A 22,562-nucleotide genomic window follows, 5' to 3' on the forward strand; every position below is an offset into this window, starting at 1 on the left:
TCTGCCGATAATGGAAAGGAGGTGGATTTTAAAAGGGGGCGGACCTTGTCAGCATAATGAGGCACCCACTGGGTGTAGTATGAGAAGAAGCCCAGGCATCTCCTTGAAGTTTTCATGGTCCTTGGAATCTGGGGTCTGGGCCAATGACACCATTCTCCTCCACATAACCCAGGATAGCTAAACATTTAGTCCAGAACACACACTTACTGACATTGTACATGAGGTTCAGGGATTTTGGCTGTGTGGAGAAACTTCTGGAGATTGGTGTCGTGGTCTTCCAGATTGTGTCCACAAATGGTGACGTTGTTGAGATAGGGGAAGGTGGCCTTTAACTCATACTTATCTACCATTTCGTCCATCTGCCTCTGGAAGACCCCGAGACCTCATTCATAATACCAAAAGGGACCCTCAGAACTGGTAAAGTCATCCATCTGCTTCGAATACTATGTAGGGATGGTCCTCGGAACGGATCGGTAGCTGGTGATATGCCACCTTCAGGTCAATGGTTGAATAGACCCAGTACTGCGCAATTTCATTCACCATGTCCGAGATTCAGGGGAGGGGTTATGCGTCCAGGAGTGTGAAGCGATTAATAATTTGGCTCTAGTCAATCACTAGCCTAGGCCTTTCTACCCCTCTCACAACTATGACCTGGGCTCTCCACGGGCTGTTGCTGGGTTCAATTATGTTCACTTTAAGCAGCTGCTGTGTTTTGGCTCTAATAAATTCACGGACCCCTGCTCTGTATCGCTGCTCTTTGTGGTTATCGGTTTACATTCGGGGGTTAGGTTCTGAAACAAGAGGTGGGGGGGTTCAATATTCAGCGTGGAGAGACCACATGTAGTATCTAGCTTTTGGGCCTTTCCATTCTGCACCGTGATTGGAGGGAGTGGGCCTGAGTACTCCATGGTCGCACTTATAAGGTGACACAGGAAGTCTAGGCCCAGCAACACAGAAGCACACAAATCCTCGAATACATACAATCGGAACTTATAAAATTCAACCCCCCCCCCCCCCCTCTTTAAAGTGTACTGTACAATACCCCTTTATGGCTGCCAAATACAATTGCAACGCTAGATAAAAATGGTAGTCCATTGGGTAAACCTTTAAGTTGTAGTGCCGAGCAGTCACAGAGTTTATAAAGCTCTCAGTTGAGCCAATGTCCATTAAGCAATCTGTCGGATGTCCATTACTCTCACCTCCATCATTGAGTTGTTCAGCTGGTGGGGTTTTGACTGGTCAAAGATGACTGATGCCAGTGCTCTGGAGGCTGCATTGCTCTCCCTGTCGATGTCATTTTGATCCGAGGGCCAGGAAGATGGCATCGACCAAGAGGAACGGCAAGATGGCTGCCATTCCTGCCGTTGCTTCACTTCTAGATTTTCTCGATGCTTCACTTCCAGTAGCGGTTCCCGCCATGAGGCACAGCAAGATGGCAGTGGTGAGCAACATGGAGAGGCAGAGACCCGCACTTCTTGGCTTGAGCACAGGGTGTATGACAGCTTGGGGGTCACGCACGCGGTCACCTTCCTCAGGTTCCCCTTAGCCTGACAGACTTCCGCCCAATGTCCCCTCTTACTGCATCCTGAACATACGAAATCCTTCACAGGGGCATCTGGCACATGGTTGATTTGCCTATCCACAGAAGTTTCATCCCTGGTTGCATGTGGCCGCAGTAGTCGGTACCAGGGATGGCTGCGCTCCGCAAGCCTGGTCTTCTGAGAAGGCACTGCTTTCGTTAGAGAGGTCATCTGCTCCCTGTTGGGCCTGTTCAAGAGATTTCACCAGATCGAGGGTATTGGCAAGGTCCTTCTTCCCCAACTCTAACAGTCGCTGTCTCACATACCTTAATCTCACTCCTGCCATGAGTGTATCCTGAACTTACTCTTCTTTTCTCACCCGGGCTGAGACTGCTTCGTAGTGACACTTGCTCATCAGTGTTCATAGTTCAGAACAGCGATTACACACAGTTGTTGCCAACATTGAGAGTCAGTGTCTCGCCAGCACGTCATTCTGTGGCCTCATGTAATGGGCCTTCAGGCCTTTGATGGCTGTCTCATATGTCGCGCAGTCCCTGATGACTGCGAATCTCTTGGGACCGACTCGGGAGAGGAGGGCTGATCTCTGGAGGCTTTTGGAGTGGAAGACTTTTTGGGTGGCTGTTAGGTAAGACTGGAAGCACTCTAACCAGTAGGCAAATTCTTCCGGGGCCTCTGGGACAGAGGGTCAACCTGGTGCATGCCTGGCTTCAATAGGGCTTCCATCCCATTTCCAAAAGTAAGCTAATAAAATTGTTACGTGATTGATCGTACTCAGAGACTTGTGTGGAGCACAAACATGTTTTTATTAGCTTACAATTAACGGCCGGTATCTACAGTGGTCTTCAGGTAAATTGGAGGGAAGGCAGGAAAACAGGGTTTATATTGGGACCGATGGGGATGGAGTCAAAAGGAGGGGCCAGTCATCTAATCCACCCATAGACAGTGAATTCCAGTTCAATGCAGAGTGAATAAGAAAGTCTGTGTAGCTGCAATCATTAGTCTGCAGTAATTTCACTTGGTTAATTTGTGTTCCAAAGCTATGGAGGCATATTTCTGGGCGAATTCTGGTTCATGAGCTCCAAATCTACATTTCCTTGACTGTTGCACTGACTGGTATAATAAAATAAAGACCAAGGTGACTTGTAGCAAAATTAAATTTTTATTGTTGCAGAAATTTGGATGATGTGTAGTGCGGCATTTTCTTTTAATCTACCACACTTCATTGAGTATCCCCACTATTAGGGCAGTGGAGTCTGCTATTAGCAGTGCTGCAGTGACTGTGGTTCACAGACTGAGGCAGATTACTAATAAATCCTTTCAAGCATCAAGTTTTATTGGTAAGCTGTTTATTGTAAAATTTAATTACCGTTGCTTGTTATGTTAATGTTTTAAATGATTCTTCTCATATTTATAAAGCTGAATTATGAAATAGAACACGATGAACACAGAACTTTGAGTCATTTGTGTGAAAGCTTGACTTGAGGGGCAACAAAGTTATCAGCATTTTGATACCCAAAATGCAGCTTTGACTTCCACAAATCTGATTAGGTTCAGATGAATTATAATCCTCTGCAGTATGTTGCTGATGTCCCAAAGTGTGGCCAAGAGAAAGGGGCAAAAAAAATGTCAGGCCATTCCTCCAGTGAACAGATTCTTCACTTCCTCGTGACCAGCGTGAAAGCCCGTTTCCTTTTTGTATTTGAAACTCCCTCAAACCTTCTTCAACAGAGACTGCCTTATGGATAAATTACACTAAATAGTTCATCAAAACTCTTTGGATAGTTAACAAAAACACAACACTGAAAAGACTCAGTGGGTCAAGTGGTATCTGTGCTGGCAAAAAATAGGAGTTGACTTTTTGTTTCAGAACTGAGAAGGAAGAAGAAAGATTGCCTATGTTTAGCAGTCTGGGGGAGGGGTTGTTAGAGGCTAATAAGTGATGGGTGGAGGGGTTGATAAACAGATGGGGTTGGGTGGGACAGGCCCTGGTGGGTGATAGGTGAAAAATGATAGAGCAGATGGGGTCAGGTGGAGAGGAAAAGTGGGACAGACACTGGTGGGTATTGGGAGACTGGATGGGGACGGGTTAATCGGCAGATGGAGGAGAGGGATGAGAGGAATGATCAAAAAGATAATGGAGGAAATTCAACTTCAGGTTTCACAAACTAAAGCAGAGAGGAAGCCATGGTTTAGGAAGAAGCAGAATATGAGGAAGAACAGGTGGATGATTCAATAGTTACAGAGTGGGCAAGTGATGTGGAGTCAACAAACGGGTGCAGGTGATGCAATCTGATAAGTAAGGAAGATGATGTGGAGCCAGATAAGGGAGGTATGATGGACAGATGGGACAGTAAGGAGAGGAGACAGGACCGAGTAGGTTGAGTGTGTGTTGGTGTTAGTGATTCTTTTCCCTGGCCCGCACTCACATTGTATGTCTTTCCATTTATATTTTAAAAATCCAGTTACTTAAATTGTCTTTCCTGTTGCACTCTTTGATTGAAACAGTCCAGACTGTGGTTCCCTTAAAAATCAACTTGCTGGGAAGGGAGAAGTCAGCATTCTATCTTCAGCTGTGAATGAAGTACAAAAGATCTTCGTGTTTAAACTTGCATATATTTGCTGAAAATCACCTGGTGTCTGTACAAGGCAGGAGCTGGAGCTGAAGGCAATGCCCCAATGAATGCCACTCAAGCAGTTCATTCTTTCCCCATTAGGGAGAGCAGTGAAAGAGGGTTATCGACAGAATCTCCTCAAAGGGTTCCAATGTGAAATGTTGACTGATTGTTTCTATCTGTGGATGCTGCCTGGTCTGCTGAGTTCCTCCAGCAGTTCCTGTGTGGTCCAGATTCTAGCAGCTGCAGTGTTTGCATTTGTCTGCATGTCAATTTTGTGTGTGATTGATTTAAGAACATAAGAAAATAGGATAGGAGTAGGCCACTTGGCCCTTCAAGCCTGCCCTGCCTTTCAATGTGATCATAGCTAATCTGCACAAGGCTTCACCACTTCTTCTATGCTGGTTCCTCGTGGTCCTAATTCCTTGATCTTTTGAAGATTTATCTACTCCTTTGTCAAATATCCCTCAATGATCTAGCCTCCAAAACCTTCTGTATAGAAGTGTCTATATACCTCTTTGTCAAGGTCTGTACCATTGATTCCACATCCCCTCATATGAAACTTGTAGTTGTGCCCCCTTAGGATCTTACTTGTTTCAATTAGGAAGCAATTGCACGATGCAGCAAGGTCATTACTTCATCAGGAAATGCTAAAGTTTTAAACTTTTGAACAACATTTAAAAAAAGGGTCTTATGATCATATAAGGAGTATCAAATGGAGAGGAAATGTTCATGAAGTGGATAGGTTGGGCCTTATTGCAAAGTCAGGGTGAGTGGGGAGAGTTGAGGTAAAGATGTGTGCTCCACAGTTGATGTATGGAAATTAGACAAGATCACATTTTAATGGAGGGCTGTATCAACATTCTAGTTTAAAGTCATCTCTCTCACCCCTGAGGTTAGAACTCTTGCAAACACAGCAAACTGGCTAAAACTGACAGATGAGGAAACAATGCAAAAGATAACAAAAATCCAAGTTAAATATTTCAACTTTGGTCATTCCAGTTTTGAAATCCAGCAAGAGTTGATGCTTTGAAAAATGGACATCCAACACAGTAACATAAAAATGGACAAATCAGCATGTGAGCATGACAGAATTAGAAAAGCAATCCAAATAAATTCCATTCAGGAAAGTTTCAAGTCTTATGCATACAAAACTAAACGGATTTAAATCATGATGTCTGTAGGAGCTACTAATGTGATAACCACCATCCTCTTAATTTGAATAAAAATAATTGTAGAGTTCTGCAGTTTTACATGGAAGTGGCATATCTTACAAAGTTATGCATATGTATTAAAGAATTCTCCACTGTGGATTCTGACTGTTTGGTTCTTTATTCCTTGCTCTCTAATTAGATAATGCCCTTCCAAAAGTTGGTGCAGGATAAATTATTTAAAAATATGTAAGAGTTTGTTTTAGCTGGAGCCTATTGTGTCAGATCAAATTTTTCATATCAGTATACAGATCCAGGATAATGATCTCCCAATATGTGCAGATTTCAAGTTTGTGTTTTATTTTAAGCTGCTTTCTATGTTTTTACTTTTAATTGAATTGAAGGGTACTTTGTTCTGATGTTTAAGTTTCCACTTTGATACAGCCAGAGAGAGTCCCTCCACCTCGCCCACCTCCTCCAAAGATAAACAGTGCTACTTCACCCGTGAGTAGAACTGAAATTGTGTTCTTCCTTAATTATTTTTAACACTGCCTAATTTGCTTTGCTGATTCTACTCACCCTACTCTTCAGTGTGTGTTATCTGGTTTTGTGCCAAGGGATCAAAGCTTTGCTCACTCTTCTTTCACAACAGGTGTAAAACACAATCTTATTTTTAATTCTACCCATGTTTGGTGCTGATTGGCATTAGGATAAAACAATGCAAGATATTTTGCTTGATTAAATTGTCATATAACCCTGGGCTGTGTCAGTGCATCTGGCATGGGACTCTTTAACATCTGGATACAAAGCTCTAACCTCAAATGCATGCATGGATGTGGCAGTTTGTGTTTGTACATAGGAAACAGGCATGTTTTACAAGCTCAGAGGTGTTTAACCTTTTAACTGGGCTAATTACACATGTATTATGTAATCTACAATATTCATAAGGTTTGCTGTGTTCTTATATGCCTCTATGTGTGCTGCTGTGTGCATGTGGCACATTAGAAATAGTATTTTGTGATGATGTTTGTATAAGTGTTCTGGGATGGTTTCAATCATTCATTGTTTGAGGTTTTCAAAAGGTAGTAAGGCCAGCTGCAGTGTTCAATGCACCATCAGGCTTGAGTTCTGTGCACTTAAACTGTTCCCATAAATAAATGGAGTTAATGTGATGAAGTATTGTTGCTAGTCAAAAAAAACACGCTGTCGCAGAACAATGTAATATGTTGACAGTCCTGATTCCTGATTCCCTCCCTCAAAGTGCTCACTATCTTGGGAACATCGTGGACGAGGGCTCCTATTTATGGGGGGAAGGATGATCAGGGACAGAGCAATGTGATCAAGGGATGGGGAGCAGGTCATCCATCAGTCTGTCAACTGTGGATGGTGCACAGCTTAAGAAAACAGAGATACTTGACTCCAAAGAATAAAAAATATGCTGATTACTGTATTAGGTTTGTGGTAAAATTAAATTTTAGACACAGGATGTTAGTTTAAAAAAATGACACTGAAAGTTTTCTTCTTCTTCTTTTCTGGGATTTGGACATCTCAGACATGGTATGTCTACATTTGCCCTTGGGAGTCTGAGGATGATGTGGCTGTTTGAACAACTGCTGATCACGTGGTTTATATTCTTGTTATGATCTGCTACAGCTCAGTGGCACAACAGATCACAACATAAGTATTACCCACATGCTGTGCGTCTAGAGTCACATAGGTTTGACCTACTATTTTTTTTTCCTTAAAATATACTGTAAAGCAGATGCATTTGTGAAAATCCAATAGTTTCAGATTAAGTGATCTCTCCTTCAATTCCCAATTCATTTAATTAACAGAATTTATACATGGAACTAATAAGGTTACTCTACCTCAATTAAAGTCATTTTAAAACATTTTTTTCTTGGATTCTAATTTATTGGGTACAAAATTTGGACCTCTATTGCTAAGATATCACTCTCCAATTTATTGTCTTTTCAATTGTTTAATGAAAAAGCACCATAATCCCAAGTGAAGTAAAAGAAAAAAACTTGCACAGCTATGTCAATACTGCATCAGCATTTTCAATATTAGTTTTAGAATTGATCTGGTAGCCCACTTTAATTGCTGCTAGCTTTGAGAGTCATTAAAGAGTGGGCCAAGCTCAGCAAAGCAAGTCACAACAAGTGAGCATAAATCTTACCAACCCATTAGCTGCAGCAATGGGGGAAATAGGCAGATTAGCCAATGGAGCGGAGACCAAGCTTGACCCTAGAAGACAAGGTTGACACTCGGGGACCAAGGTTTACCCGAGGCTACAAGGTTTAACCTAGGGGACCAGACAGATTATCTCGTTGGAGGAGGGACAAAGTTGGCCATCTGCCTTGGGTTCTACAGTTTTAGGTTGACCCTCTGTGTGGGGCTCTACAGTTCCAGGTTGACCCCCTGCCCTGGGATTTGCAGTTCTCAGTTGACCCTCTGTCCTTGGCTCTGCAGTTCTCGGTTGACTCTCTGTCCTTGGCTCTGCAGTTCTCGGTTGACCCCCTGCCCTGGGCTCTGCAGTTCCATGTAGAACACCCTGCCCTGGGTTCTGCAGTTCCAGGTTGACTCACTGTCCTGGGCTCTGTAAATCTCGGTTGACCACCTGCCCTGGGCTCTGCAGATTTAGATTGACTCTCTGCCCTGAGCTCTGCAGTTCTAGGTTGACTCTCTTCCCTGGGTTCTGCAGTTCTACGTTGACCCCCTGCCCTGGGCTCTGTTGTTCTAGGCTTGCCCTCTGCCCTGGGTCCTGTATTTCTATGTTGTCCCTATGTGTGGGGCACTGCAAATCTAGGTTGACCCTTTGCCTTGGGCTCTGCAGTTCTAAATTGGCCTTATGACCAGGTGTCTGCAGTTTTCTCTTCATCAAAATCCCACAAGGACAGTTGCATTAATATTAACTGAAACCTGCTTTGAAAAAAAATCTAAATGATGTAAATTAAATGAAACAAAAATTAATCGACTCCAGCCCCTGGTATAAGAAGCTTCATTTGCATTGCGTTTTCATGTTTAACTTGGTTCCTTGGCCTGTTTTACACTCCCCACATTCTGATGACTCTTTTAGGTCTTTCTCATTCGGGGGAAGCTTATCCTCTGTAATGTGATGATGTTGCCAGATATAAAAAGCATTCTGATTGTCAGTGATGGAGCAGTGGTAGATGTGTGGCTCCTGCAGTAATACCACACCATTGCAGCCAAAGAAGTTGAGATCTGTCTCTGTCTTTAGAAGAAGTAGAATCACAGCAGGAGGAAGCCGTTTGGCACCTCAAGTCGAATCTGCCGATCAATTACAAAATCTGTATCACAGATTCTGTCAATCATAATTGTTGTGAAGGGCTTTAAACTCTTGTGACGAGATGGATGCTGCTTTGCTGTTACTGTTTTATCTTCATAGAAGGGCCTGCAGGAAAAGTCGGACGCCTCACCATTTCTCTGCATCTGCCCACTCCAAAGTTTCTGCACAACTTTCATCGAATGTTGTAAGACGTTCTGAGAGTGAGGAGGAAAAAATAAACAAGATGTAAGGTTTAGACAGATGAGAAAAATGTTAAAATTAGTTTGTGGTTCAAGGATGATCTTGTGACTGGACTTCCTTCTGAAGACTCTGTCTATTCTTGTGTAATTATTTATTGCAATGTTTTGTAGGATTATCTTGAGATTTTTTGCCTAAATAATCCCACTTTTATATTAATCACTAGATGTCAGCTGATGTATTTGTGGTTGGCATCAGGGATCACATTTTTGTAATGTTCTTGGGAGGTATACAGCCTGTGTGCATATGAATTATTGCCAGCAAAGTTCATGTGTACCTTAGGGCTGTGTGCTCATCCCGCTCATGTTCATGCTACTGACCCACGACTGCATTGCCAGATCCAGCTCCAACAGTGTCAACAAGGTTGCAGAAGACACAACAGTTGTTGGCCTCACCAGCAACAACAATGAGTTGCACTACAGAGAAGAGGTGGAAAATTTTGTGAAATGCTGCCAGAGTGACAACCTGAGTCCCAACGTGGACCAGACGACAGAGATGATCGTGACTTCAGAAAAACCACCCTCCGCTACACATCAATATCTCTGAAGTGAAGAGAGTGGAGAGCACCAATTTCCTTGGAGTTCATTAAACTAGTGACCTATCATGGACACTCAACATCTCCTCACTTGTCAGGAAGGCGCAACAACGACTGCACTTCCTGAGAAGACTGAAGCAGGCAAGGCTACCAGCCACCATCATGTCAACCTTCTACAGCAGCTCTATCGAGAGCAAACTGGCTGACTACATCACAGTGTGGTATGGTTGCTGTAGATAAATGGATCGGAGGTCAATCCACAGGACCATGAGAGTGGCAGAGAGGATCACTGGATTTTCCCTCCCTCCATCGACGTGATCTACCGGGATTGTTGTCTGAAGACGGTGTGCAAAATCATTGACCCCTTCCACCCTGCACACAGCATCTTTCAGCTACTCTCTTCGGGAAAGAGATACGGGAGTATCAGAGCCAGCACCACCAGGCTGAGAAACAGTTTCTTCCCATGGGCAGTGAAAATGCTAAACATCTAAAGGAACTGCTCACACTAACCATCCGAGGCTCCCATATTAATGAAACAATATTTATTTATTTTGTTCTCTGTGTGTGTGTGTGTGTGTGTGTGTGTGTAATATATTATATAAAAATGCTAGTCTGCATTATGTATTGTCTATTTGTTTGTGTGTTATGACTGGGTGTGTGTCTGCATGTTTGAACTGAGAACACTATTTCGTCGGGTTGTACTTGAATATCATCAGATGACAATAAATTTGACTTGACTTGTTGTTGAGTGCAACTACAACTTGTAGCATCATTCAGAATTCCTTCATGAGGTGAAGTTTTATGCTAGAGAAATCAGCTAGCTCTTTGTGTTATAACATACAAGATGTTGGTGAGACCACACTTGGAGTATGGGGCACAGTTCTGATCACCTGCCCAAGAAGGATATCATTGATTTGGAAAGGATGCAGAAATTATTTACAAGAACATTATCAGGACTAAAGGGCTTAAGGTATAAGGAGAGGCTGGGGCTTTTCCTCTGGAGTGTAGAAGGCTGAGGGCTGACCTTTTTGAGCTATGTAAAATAATGAGAAGAATGGATAAGGTGAGTCTTTTTCCCAGGGTAGGGGAATCAAAAATGAGAGGGCATCGATTTAATGTGAGAGAGAAAAGGTATAAAGGGGATCATAGGTGGTGGGTATGTGGAACCTGCTGTCAGAGAAAGCACATATAATTAATATGTTTAATAGAGATTTGGATGGGTACAAGGATAGAAAAGGTTCAGAAGGATATGGCAAATAGGACTAGCTCAGGAGGACAACTTGGTCAATGTGGGCTAAAGAGACTGTTTGTGTCCCGTTTAACTCCAGGACTACATTCAAATTATTTGTTTTCTATTTTTCTGCCATTAAGAATTTTGGGCATGTGTACATTTTACAGTCTGATTGACAATAAACTCATTATCATAAAGATACAAGTGATTAAAAGGACATGATATTTCATGCAAAAGAACCAACTTTTTAGTGTTTAGAAAAAAGTTAAAATACACAGAATTAAAGTGAATACAAGGCTGGAGTAACCTTCATTTCAATAATCACTTTCAATAATTACCTGATCTCAGATCATGCCTTGCCCATAGCAACACTTCATTGTCTCAGAAGAACTCATTGGAAACTCGGACCTTTGTAGTCTACAGGCCCCCCAATGGCATGTCCCTTGTATTAAAATACTCAGTTGCAATTTTCAATGAAATATCTTCATTTTATACTTTATCATAATTTAAAGTGATCTTTGAATAAATTAAATCATTCCCTATAATTGTGTGTCACTGAGTTTACGTCACTTATCAAAAAGGCCTCATTGTTCATTGATGCTGGCACAACGCTTCATTTACAAGTACTGGTAATCCTGACATAAGCCCAGAGAGGTACAGTGACATCTGCAATACTCTGCAGATGCTCAGTCATTAGCACAGCATTGGAAAAAAAGCATGTGATATTTATTTTTACATTTTAAATCAGAAAGGTTAGTGTCTTGTGATTATAGATTTGGTAATAGCACCACTGTAGTTAATCACTAGATATTTCAAACCTATGTGAGGAATGTGTTACAAACTCATTATGTGAAGGCACTGCATTATTATGTTGCTGTGTATGTGATGCTGCTATTTTGTACATAAGCTTGAATTTTATGTTTAATAATGATTAAGCGTGAGCAGTTGGGTTTGAAGCAGATTTGGATTTGCCCAGTTGGATTTGTCAGGTTCAGAAACACTGTAGGGAATCTTCATTTTTTTTTTGTCTGACTTTCCACTGAAGTCCCTTTAGGCTATGGCTCCAATCCTTCTTTGCATTTCTCCCCAGATATATCTGGTGTTGCTGACACTAGTGGGGTAATCGCTGGCTTTTCAAAGCTCTGGCGGAAAGGTGAAAGTATTAGCAGCACGATGACAGGCAAGCTTCACGCATCACCTTCCAGCTCAAGCTTAATTAAACAGCCTTTTTTCTTTTTCTTCCTACTTCGTTCTATCATCCCTAATGAAGCAGTCTTTTCCATCGATCCTGCTGATTGCCAGGCATCCCCTTTTGTTTGTTGGCACTCAGCCATTCAGCTATGCTCTGACAGCTCAGCTCTGCTAATTAGCTCTGTTGTTCTTTTCCCCCATGTTTCTCCCTGTTGCAAGTTCAGGCAAACTTGCCACAAACTTAATCCTTCTGTTCCTTCCAATGGGTTCACATGCTTAAGCTGTCTCCATTGTATGGAAGGGCAGCTTAGTCTGAGGACAGGCCCCCTCCACAGCAAGTTCACAAACCGACCTCTTATGACCCTGTGCTTTTATTCAGTGGCGCTGGCTATACCGAGGTCATGGGTTGAACAACTTTCTTCTCACTGCCAAACATTTGTTGCATTCTGCACAGAGTTAAACCCCTGAATGCTTCAGTTACTTTCTTTTGTCGTTTCTTTTTAAGTTGGAGAATGTCAGTGAATATAGAATTGGATTTTTTTCTACAGTGGGCCATCTTAGTGATTAAAGTGAGCATTGTACCCACCCTAAATGTGATGGCAGGTTCCGTTTGCAGCCTCACAGACTGTGGTTTTAGATTTCTTGCTCTGAAAGTCATCGGTCAATAAAACCAACATTCAAGAATTTGACTTTCAAGCTCCTAACAATTCTGAAATGCTTCCCAGATTTCCAGCATGCCAGATCTCATGAAGTAACATCTGTAGAATTAGTGCTATCATTTCTCATGTAAGGTCATTAATCAGAAATTGCTCTTTAATGATTTTTAAACCAGCTGTAATAGTTCATTTGAAAAAAAAACTCCTTAACTGAAACTGCTAAATATATTTAAAGACTGACATTAAGTTCCATGTTGTGACTCAGTCTGTAATTGATAATCTCTTTCATTATCTAGTCTCCTTCATAAATAAAAATTGGTCCAGGCATCTGACAGACAAAACAGTGAAAGGGTAGAGTCAGCTGCAGAAGAAGCAGCTTCACACGAAGGTGGGGCCAGTGGCCTGGGTTTCTTGGAATGGGCTGGGGGGGGGGAGAGCTAACAGCAATGTCTATCCCTTTGGTGATGGAGAGTGTCACAGGTATCAAAGAATGCGAAGTAAGCAGATGGTTGAATCTACTGAATCCACGATGTGTGAAGTGTTCTGTGAAGGGAAAGAAGAACACGTGAAATGGGAGGGGGTGGAAGGAAACTAAATAAGAATAAAATAGTCAAACTATTTGTTCACCTTTAAATTTGTTATGAATCCTAATTTAAAATATGACTAAATTATATATTTTTCAGTCACATTAAACATTATCTACCAGGTTACTGCCATAGTGGTGATATCATTTTGGCAGTAATTAGACCTTTGGTTATATTTCTGAATTGGTTTCAATTCAGCAACATGACATGAGTTATTAAGTCTTTTAATTACCTTTAAACAGCGACTGTATTTTTGATGACATCCAAAAACATTGATTCCAAAACTTTCTCAGACCGTAATCATAGACCATAAGACCTTGCAGAGGATAGTGAGATCAGCGGAGAAGATTATTGGGGCCTCTCTTCCTACCATAATGAATATCAAGTCCCTTTATTTATCATTCATATCATGCACACACGGTAAAGGCAAAATAGCGTTTCTCCAGGACCATGGAGAATATTTACTTAAATATAAGTTAGAATAGAAGTTAAACACATTAAAATATTAACTTATATACAGTAAAAGTCCACGGTACAATAGTCACATATGTTCTAGGAATTCAGGAGCCTGATGGATTGGGAGGTAAAAACTGTTGCCCAATCTGGGCATAACGCTACGTTACCTCCTACCAGATGGCAGAAGGGAAAACAGTTTACATGAGGGATGTGTGGAGTCCTTCATCATGTTTATTGCCTTTCACCTCCATCAAGTGTGGTAGATGTCCATCATGGTAGGAAAAGAGCCCCCAGTGATCTTTTCCACTGACTTCACCATCCGCTGCAGGGTCTTGGAGTCCGAGGTGGTACAGCTTCCAAACCAGGTGGTGATGCAGTTGCACAGGATCCTCACATTACATCCTCAGTAGAATGTAGTGAGGATGGGGGGGTGGGAGATGGACTTTCCTCAGCCTTCACAGGAAGTAGAGGTGCTGCTGGGCTTTCTTGGCTATGGAGCTGGTGTTAAGGGACCAGATGATATTCTCCGCCAAGTGCGGAGGGCAATTAACATTATGAAGGATTTTTCACATCCCTCTTGTAAACTTTTAGCCCTTCTGCTATCTGGAAGGAGGTACCGTAGGATTCAGGCCCATACATCCAGATTGTGGAACAGTTTCTTCCCCTAAGCCATCAGGCTCCTCAATTCCTAAAACATACATATTCCAGTATTTTATGGATTTTATTGTAAAATGTTTTTATATTTAACTTTCCGTGGTCCTGGAGCAACACTATTTTGTCCTTACTGTGCATTGCGTTAGCAGTTATGGTTTGAATGATAAATGAAGGTAACTTGAACTTTAACTTTCAGACCCAATACCATCAGTTTAAAACCACTCTCCATCTGAATCTCCATGTTTTGGAATTTTGAATTACTCATGATGTATACATACTACTCTTGGCAAAGACAATGAACTCAATAGAGGTGTAACATCAGCACATTGTTTGCAAATAAAATGCCTCTTCCTACTGCACGACATAAAGATGTTTGCCTTTATCAGCTGCCTGCAGCACTGAAACTGGAGTCCACTCAGGTACTGAGAGATGCTTCACCCATTGTGTGGCAGCTTCCTGTGTTTCTGGCATGAGGGAATATGAGGGTTGGGTGAAAAGATGTCTCAACAAGGAGAAGAGCTGGGTGTAAGAAAAGGCAAACTGGAGGCGAGAAGAACCAGGAATAAACAAGCAGGGCCGGCAATCACAGCTTCACTTTTCCTGCGCAGTGAAGTCATGCTTGTGATACTCTGTATGCAATCTGTGTACGTAGGGAATTCAACTCTGACTCTCTCTGTCTGTAAGTATATGTATAGGTAGGTTCAGGTGTAAAATGAGATGGGTTAAATGAGATGAGGCTGGAGGACAACTCGTCTCACATTGCACCTCCAACCAGCTCCCATGATGTTTGTACACAGTTAAGTATTTGGTTTCAGTTTGGTAACTTGCATTAGTGGAATTTAAAGTATGACTCCAGTCAGCTAATTGGTACCCATTCAGCCACCAACGCATCCACTCAGAATTGGAAACTATGATCATGAGAGCAAGCTTGGTTTCCTTTGCAGAGCAAGTACACCTGCATATGGACTTCTACTCACTTCTCATGAACTGCTCAGCAATGAAGATCGCAGGCTCAGAAAGCCTGGTAGAATAAAAGCTCATGTTTCATTACACGTGCTTGGAATGTGATGTATTGATGCTTTTGTAATTCTGTAAAATATTTGCAGTGTCTTTCCACCAGTTGAGTGATGCCAAACTCTTTAATGTTATTGTCACATGGAATTCTTTGCAGAATGCCTCTGGTTGCAGCTGAGAATCAAAAGATTTGGAAGAGGTGAATGCTTGGATTCACTTTATGGAAGACCACCTGTACTGTACTGAGACCAACCATGCTGCTTGAAGCCATTGGTTCCAGGAGAATCACTGGCATTCAGCCACTCAGATACAAGCCCATGCGTAGAGAGTTTGGGAATTTGTGACAGATTCGGGAGTCCAGTCCCACACAATCCTGATGTGTTGTATGATCCAGGGTGTTTAATATAAACTGTGAACCCCATTGCTTGGATTCAGTTTGAAAATCACCTTCTAACATGTATAATCCCATAGTTCTTGTTTAGATGTACCAGTATAATATTAAACTTGCTCAACACATGGCAGTCATTCCCGAGGTGACTTCTTTTCATTGTAATTTCCCTTGAAGGTGACGGCGCTTTGGTTAGATTAATAAAACACACAGTTTTTGTTTTCCTATGAACAAAAGCATTGTAATCTTTTATGTGTACTTTGTTGATTTTTTGTTGAAAAGTGTCTTAATCTCACCACTTGCTAAATTCAAGGTGTATATCCCTTTTAATATGATTGTATGTTTGCAACACCTGTTGATTTCACAATGGCAACTCAGGTGGATAAGGTGTTGAAGAAGGCGTTTGGCATACTGGCCATTGGGTGGGATATAGAATACAAAAGTTGGGACCTCATGATTCAACTGGACAAGGCATTGGTGAGACAACGCTTGCAGTACTTCGTGCAGTTTTGGTCACCTAGCTATAGGAAGGAATCAGTGCACTGGAGATGATTCACTGGGATGTTGCCAGCACTGGAGGGATTGAGTTACAGGGAGAGGTTGGGTCTTTATTCCCTGGAGCTGAGGGAAGAACTAATGAGGGACATGGATAAAATGAATGCTCACCATCTTTTTCCCAGGTTAGAGAATTCTGCAACTAGAGGACATTATTTTTTTTTCACTCAGGATGGTCCTTATCTGGAATGAGCTGCCAGCCAAAATGATCAAAGTGGGCACAATAACAGCAATCAAAAGGCATTTGGACAGATTTATGGATGAGAGGTGTTAGGAGGATGATACCAAATGCAAGTAAAAGGAATTAGCACAGAATGGCGAATGAGTCAGCATGAATGAATTGGGCTGAAGGGCCAGTTCTCTGCTGCTTGACTCCATGATTCTTTGATGGTGTTTTAACATTTAATGGAAAAATCTGAAATGAGTTCAGGTATGGGTGTTTCTGTCAGTAGTAGAGCAATAATATAATGACATTTTTCATTGATTTTTTTTAGAAAAAAGTCTGAAGCAGAATTAAAATTTGAAAATATGTCAGATAAGTCAACCTTCATATTACTATGCACCAAGATTTCCTGGGGGTTCAACAGGCCATGCTTTGTGAGCTATCTCCACTGCACTGGTTGGAGCTTCGTGTAAAATTTTATTCTGGAGCAAGTCTGATCCTTAGGAAATTACCAACTAAAACCTAATGGTAATGAGCACTCTATTTGGCTTTGGCTTGTAGCTGCATCAACTGTACTAAATCTGCACATTTTTCATTGTATCGTAGTGTTTTGTCTGCATTGACGTTCTTTATCCTCTGACCACCTAGAATTAAGTTTTCGTGATAATCTCTGCAGTTGCTTGTAATAGTAAAGATATGTCTCTAACATAAATGTGTATGTGCAGGCACGACCTCCCCGACCACAGGTGAAGAAACCGAGAAGTAATGCATTGACAACAGATACGCGAATATCCTCCATTTCAAGTCCAGAGCCGTAAGTGGTGGCTTCTAGTAGTTAAGCATTCATACTCCACAATAAATATATGAGGGACTTTTCAATTTGCACTTTGAATTTTTCATTTAATGGCCCATTTAATCTTGACATTCTCAATTTGCAGGTAATTATGTTTGCAAGCTTAGCATATTTGGCCCAACGTTTAGCATACTGAGTGGTTTTATGTCCTGGGGATTTTATCCTTGTGCAAACTACTTTGACAGGGTCAGGTAGGAAATCTGTGAAATGTTTTTCTGTGTAACTTCAGTTAATATTTATCATGACAAACTGCAGAAAGATTTGTGGGATACTTGAGTACATCTGACATGTTAATCACTGTTAAACAAAACATGGTTTAAAAAAATCTGAGTGCACTGAGAACCATTTTGAAAGGTAATGTTCATAAGTTGCTAAGTCCCAGTTGTTTGATCCTGTGACTGCTAAAAACACTGTTGATTCAGCAAGGCAAGTCTGAGGTTTTGGGTCTGTGTTGCTTTCTTTTAGCTGTTGCCACTAGATTATTTCAGTGAAGATTTGTTGTGCAGTGGTGGTGACATGAAGGAAATTGAAAATCTTTTTCCCTCAATTTATTCTCCTTATTGTTATTAATAATAGTTACAGAATTATGTTATTATTAAGGTTATAATATATGTATTTAGTGGGTATATGTGTGGGTTTGGAAACAGGGAAAAGACACACACAACATCATTTAGAAGAGATACTGTGTCTCTTATATCCAGTTGTAAACAGAGCCATAAAACTAGAGTTGATTGTTCCACTGAAATATTGAAAACAATGGATATTTTCGGAGAGGATACACCTGTGTAAACAGAAAACCATTTGCTTCATGAAGTGGAGAAATGAAACTTCAAATAGAGCCAGTACTGATGTCATGTCATGTGATTACGACACTTCAAGAAAGCATCTTTAATATAATGAACCAGTTTCATCTGAAGTCAGAAATACAGTAACATTCTGTGAGAAAGGATTGCTATTGTGTTCTCCTTGTCAAGGTGGGGGGGGGGGGAACACAGGATCAAACTGGCTTCAAAAAAGATGGCCACTTCAACTGTCTATCTTTGTTAAGAGAGAGCAGTGCTACTGTGGCCATTGTAATGATCATTTTGTCTAAAGCCCTTGCCTGGATTTGTGAAATCATCGTGGAAATCACAAGTTCTGTAACTTGCATGCGAGAGAGGTGAATTGTGGAAAAAAATCATTCGTGTACAGAAAAAGGTTGAGCAGCCTGGGGCTTTTTTCTCTGGAGTGTAGAAGATTGAGGGGGGATTTGATGGAGGTGTTCAAGATTTTAAAAGGGTCAGAGAGAGTCAACGTGGATAGGCTTTTTCAATTAAGAGTGGGGGATATTCAAACCAGAGGCCATGGTTTGAGATTGAAGGGGGAAAATTATAAGGGGAACATGAGGGGAAATTTCTTCACGCAAAAGGTGGTTGGATTCTGGAATAAGCTTCCGGCAGAGGTGGTTGGAGCAGGGATGTTATTTACATTTAAGGAAAGACTAGATAATTACATGGAGGGGAGAGGATTGGAGGGGTATGGACCAGGTGCTGGTCAGTGGGACTAGGAGGGTGGGGATTTGTTCCGGAATGGACTAGTAGGGCCAAACTGGCCTGTTCTGTGCTGTATATGGTTATATGAAGAAACATTTCTCTGAAAGCAACTCTACAACAGTTTTGAGAAGTCTGATGATTTGGCACATCAGCTACTCCATAATTACTTTTGAAGAACAGTTTAAAGATTCTGAGTTTCAACACAAAAGATTTGTAAGACTGAACTCTGAAATTGACTTTTCAGAATTGAGCCTGAAAAATTAAAACAATTTCCCAAGAGAAAAATCTCTTGAGCAGTAGTTACAGCTAGGACATATGGAATTAGAAAAATATAGAATTGAGAGAGAGAGAAAGACAAAAGGCAGCAAGAGTTAGAAAGAATTGAGGTGAAGGAAGCAAAAAGGCAAAGGGAAGAAGAAAAAGAAAAGGAAGCAGCAGAAAAAACAAAGGAAGGAAGCTGAAAGGCAGAGGCATTTTGAGAAAGAACAAAAGAAGGTGAAGCTAGAGTTTGGAAAATGTAGAGCTGAGGAAGTAGAAAAACAGAGGGAATTTGGAAGAAATATGAGAGGAGATTCATCTTATGGTCCTCGTGAGAGTTTTATGACTAGTAGGGAGGAGATGTTAGTTCCTCCATTTAATGAGGCTGATATTGATAAATATTTTCAACATTTTGAGAAAGTTGCTGAGAGTCTGAAATGGCTAAGAAACCATTGATCCCTCATGTAATAGGGTGTAATTAAAGGGAAGGCTCAGCAGGCTTACTCTGCCCATACTACAATTCAACACGCTGCTAATTATGATACTGTAAAGCAAGCTGTCTTTAGGCTTATGAATTTGGTTTCAGAAGCTTATAGATAAAAAAAAATTCAGGAATTTGATGAAAATTGGTGAACCAGTCTCAATATAGATTTTGCATATGACAAAGCTGTGTACTTTGACCTGTGGTGAACATCAAAAGAAATAAATGGTGACTACAATAGACTAAAAGAGTCGATGTTATTTGATGAAATTAAAAAGTGCATTCCTAATGATATAAAAGCATATTTAAATGAAAGGGGAGTGGCAACTTGGCAAGAATCTGCTAAATTAGCAGATGAGTATACTTTAACTCAGAAGGTTAGATTATTACCCAGTAGGCCTTTACAAAGGGGAAATATGAAATATCCAAGTAAGTTGTAAAATAAATAGGGAAGTAGTGCTAGGAGTAAAGAAGGGAAGCAAGAAAAAAAACCTTAAGCTCTACTTTGCCACTATCGTAAGAAACCTGGTCACATAATAGCAAATTGTCCTGTGTTGATGAAAAATAAATAAACGAAGGCAGTACCAGATGCCTGTATTCAAAGAGATGAAACACACAAATAAAGAGGGTTTCAGTCCTGCTGATAAAATTAAGAAGAATTCAATTATTTTATGTCAGAGGGTAAGGTTTCATTAGAGGAAGGGTTACCATAGGTGATCATAAAAATCCTTCGAGATACTGGGGCTGCCCAGTAACTCATGGTAGACAGTGTTTTAGAGTTTGGTGTTGAGACTCCCACGGGTGAATTGATTTTGATTCGAGGTTTGGGGCATGATTCAGAGTTGATACCTCTGCACAAGTTAATATTAAAATTGGAATTAGTTAATGGATCTGTTAAGATAGGGATCAGATCAAGTTTACCAGTGGATGATGTTTCAATTTTATTAGGAAATTATCTGGTAGAGGGTAAAGTTGTCCCTTTAAATATGCAGTTGTCAGATAAGCCAGACATTGATGAGACAAAGACAGATTCTGATATATGTCCGGCTTGTGCAGTAATGCGGGCTACGGTGAAAAAGCTTGCCAGTTAAGAAGGTGCTGTACAGAATGATTTAGAAGGGACAGAAGTCTGGGATGGTGCACAACAGCAGTCAGATGATAATGACCTGCCAAAGGATTTTTCATTATCACGAAAGGAGTTTTAGAGAGGCAGGACAGAGATCCTGATCTTACTGAAGTGAGAGTGATATAGATAAACTATCTATAAAATTATGAAAAAATTTTATTGGTCTAGTCTGAGAAAAGATGTTGGGACATTTTGTCAGACCTGTCACACTTGTCTGGTTGTGGGGAAACCTAATCAGGGTCCCACAGTGGTTCCTTTAAAAGCTTTTCCTGCTTTTGGTGAACCCTTTTCAAAAGTTATTGTGGATTGTGTTGGCCCATTGCCCAAGACAAAAACTGGGAATCAGTATTTGTTAATCATCATGTGTACAGATTTCCAGAAGCAATAATCAAGCTAAAACTATGTCGAGAGCTGTTGTGAAATTTTTCACTTTGTTTGGTCTGCCTAGATAGATCCATTCAGACCAGGGGAGTAATTTTATGTCAGGATTTTTATAGTAGTTAGTTTATAGATTTGAAGCTAAACAGATCACGTCATCTGCATATCATCCAAAATTTCAAGGGGCCTTGGAGAGGTTCCATTCAACTTTTTTTTTTAAATACCATGATGAGGACTTATTGTGTGAATGAGAAAGGCTGGAATGAGGGTGTTCATTTACTTTTGTTTGCAGTAAGCAAGTCTGTACAAGAATTATTAGGTTTTAGTTCTTTTGAGCTGATATTTGGACATCAAATTAGAGGAACAATGGGTAGATAAGAATGTGCAGTTGAATTTATTAGATTATGTTTCAAGGTTTAAAGAGAGTTTTCAGAAAGTCTGTAAAATAGTTGAAGAGAATTTGAAAATGGCTCAAGGTAAGATGAAAGTCTGGTATGATTAAAAAAATAATTGAGGGTGAGAATTTTTAAACCAGAGGATAAAGTGTTAATTTTTTTCTAAACAAATTTTAATCCTCTTAGGGCAAAATTTTCAGGACTGTATGAGATAGAGTCCAAGGTGAATGAAGTCAACTAGTTAAAACTCCTAAGCGGAGATATAAAACAGAGTTACCATTTCAAAATGTGAAAACCATATAATGAGAATTTGGATTTAGCAAGAAGCAGAGGTATTGGTTGTGGATAAAACTAAGGAGTTTATGTATCATGAGACAATACAAGTGACTCTTGTGAGGCTCACTTTAAACAAAATATTATTCCAGTTCATCTGTCTAATGCGTATATTTTGCAGAATTTGGTTGTTAAATTGGCTCATCTGCATCCCCAGGAAAAGGAACAAACGAAACAACTAATTTTAAAATTTAGGAACCTGTTTCCAGACGTGTCTCAGAGAACTTCAATAACTTGTCATGAGGTTGATGTTGGAGATGCAAAACCTATCAAACAACATCCATATCGAATGAATATTGAAAAGTTCAGACTGGTAGATCAAGAGATTGAATACATGTTAAATAATGATATTATTAGATGTTCTATGTCGGATAGGAGTTCACCTTGTGTCCTGGTCCCTAAACCAACTGGGGTGGGTAGATTTTGCACTGATTATAGAAAAATTAATGAGGTAACAAAAAGAGAGATGCTTATCTGATCCCTTGGGTGGATGATTGTGTGGAGAAGGTTGAAAAGGTTAAGTTTCTTATGAAGATGGACTTATTAAAAGATTACTGGTGTGTTCGCTTAACAGAGAGAGGTAGGGAAATGTCTACATTTGTAACCCTGTCAGGTTTATATGAATACAATATTCTACCATTTGGAATGAAGAATGGTCTAGGAACATTCCAAAGGATGATCAATTCTGTGACTGAAGGTTTAGAGCATACGGATGCTTATGTTGATGATTTGGTTACTGCAAATAACACCTACAAATCCATATATTTGCATTAGAAAAAAGTTCAACAAATGTTTAGAAGCAAATGTTACTGCTAATTTCGCTGAATTAGAATTTCTCCATGCTACAGTGACTTATCTTGGTTATGCTGTTGGTCAAGGAAAATTGGCACTAGGGGGTGTGGCCATGCGAAAGACTTAGATGTGTTTT

General features: G+C 40.6%; 1 protein-coding gene across 10 annotated transcripts in view; it reads left to right on the top strand.

The window, feature by feature from the left end:
• The window catches only part of dennd1a (DENN/MADD domain containing 1A), a 536,086-nt gene that overhangs the window by 479,286 nt on the left and 34,238 nt on the right, over positions 1-22,562 (top strand). For 8 of the 10 annotated variants that reach the window (XM_069888617.1, XM_069888520.1, XM_069888577.1 and 5 more), the window contains 2 exons: positions 5,749-5,808; positions 17,004-17,092. In XM_069888617.1, the coding sequence (XP_069744718.1) occupies positions 5,749-5,808; positions 17,004-17,092 (149 nt within the window). Of the gene's footprint in view, positions 1-5,748; positions 5,809-16,609; positions 16,768-17,003; positions 17,093-22,562 lie in introns of those variants that run through there. The other 2 variants (XM_069888538.1, XM_069888606.1) reach the window with 2 other exon arrangements.

Source organism: Narcine bancroftii, chromosome 1 (assembly GCF_036971445.1).
Source record: "Narcine bancroftii isolate sNarBan1 chromosome 1, sNarBan1.hap1, whole genome shotgun sequence".
In the NCBI taxonomy this organism is placed as follows: Eukaryota; Metazoa; Chordata; class Chondrichthyes; order Torpediniformes; family Narcinidae; genus Narcine; species Narcine bancroftii.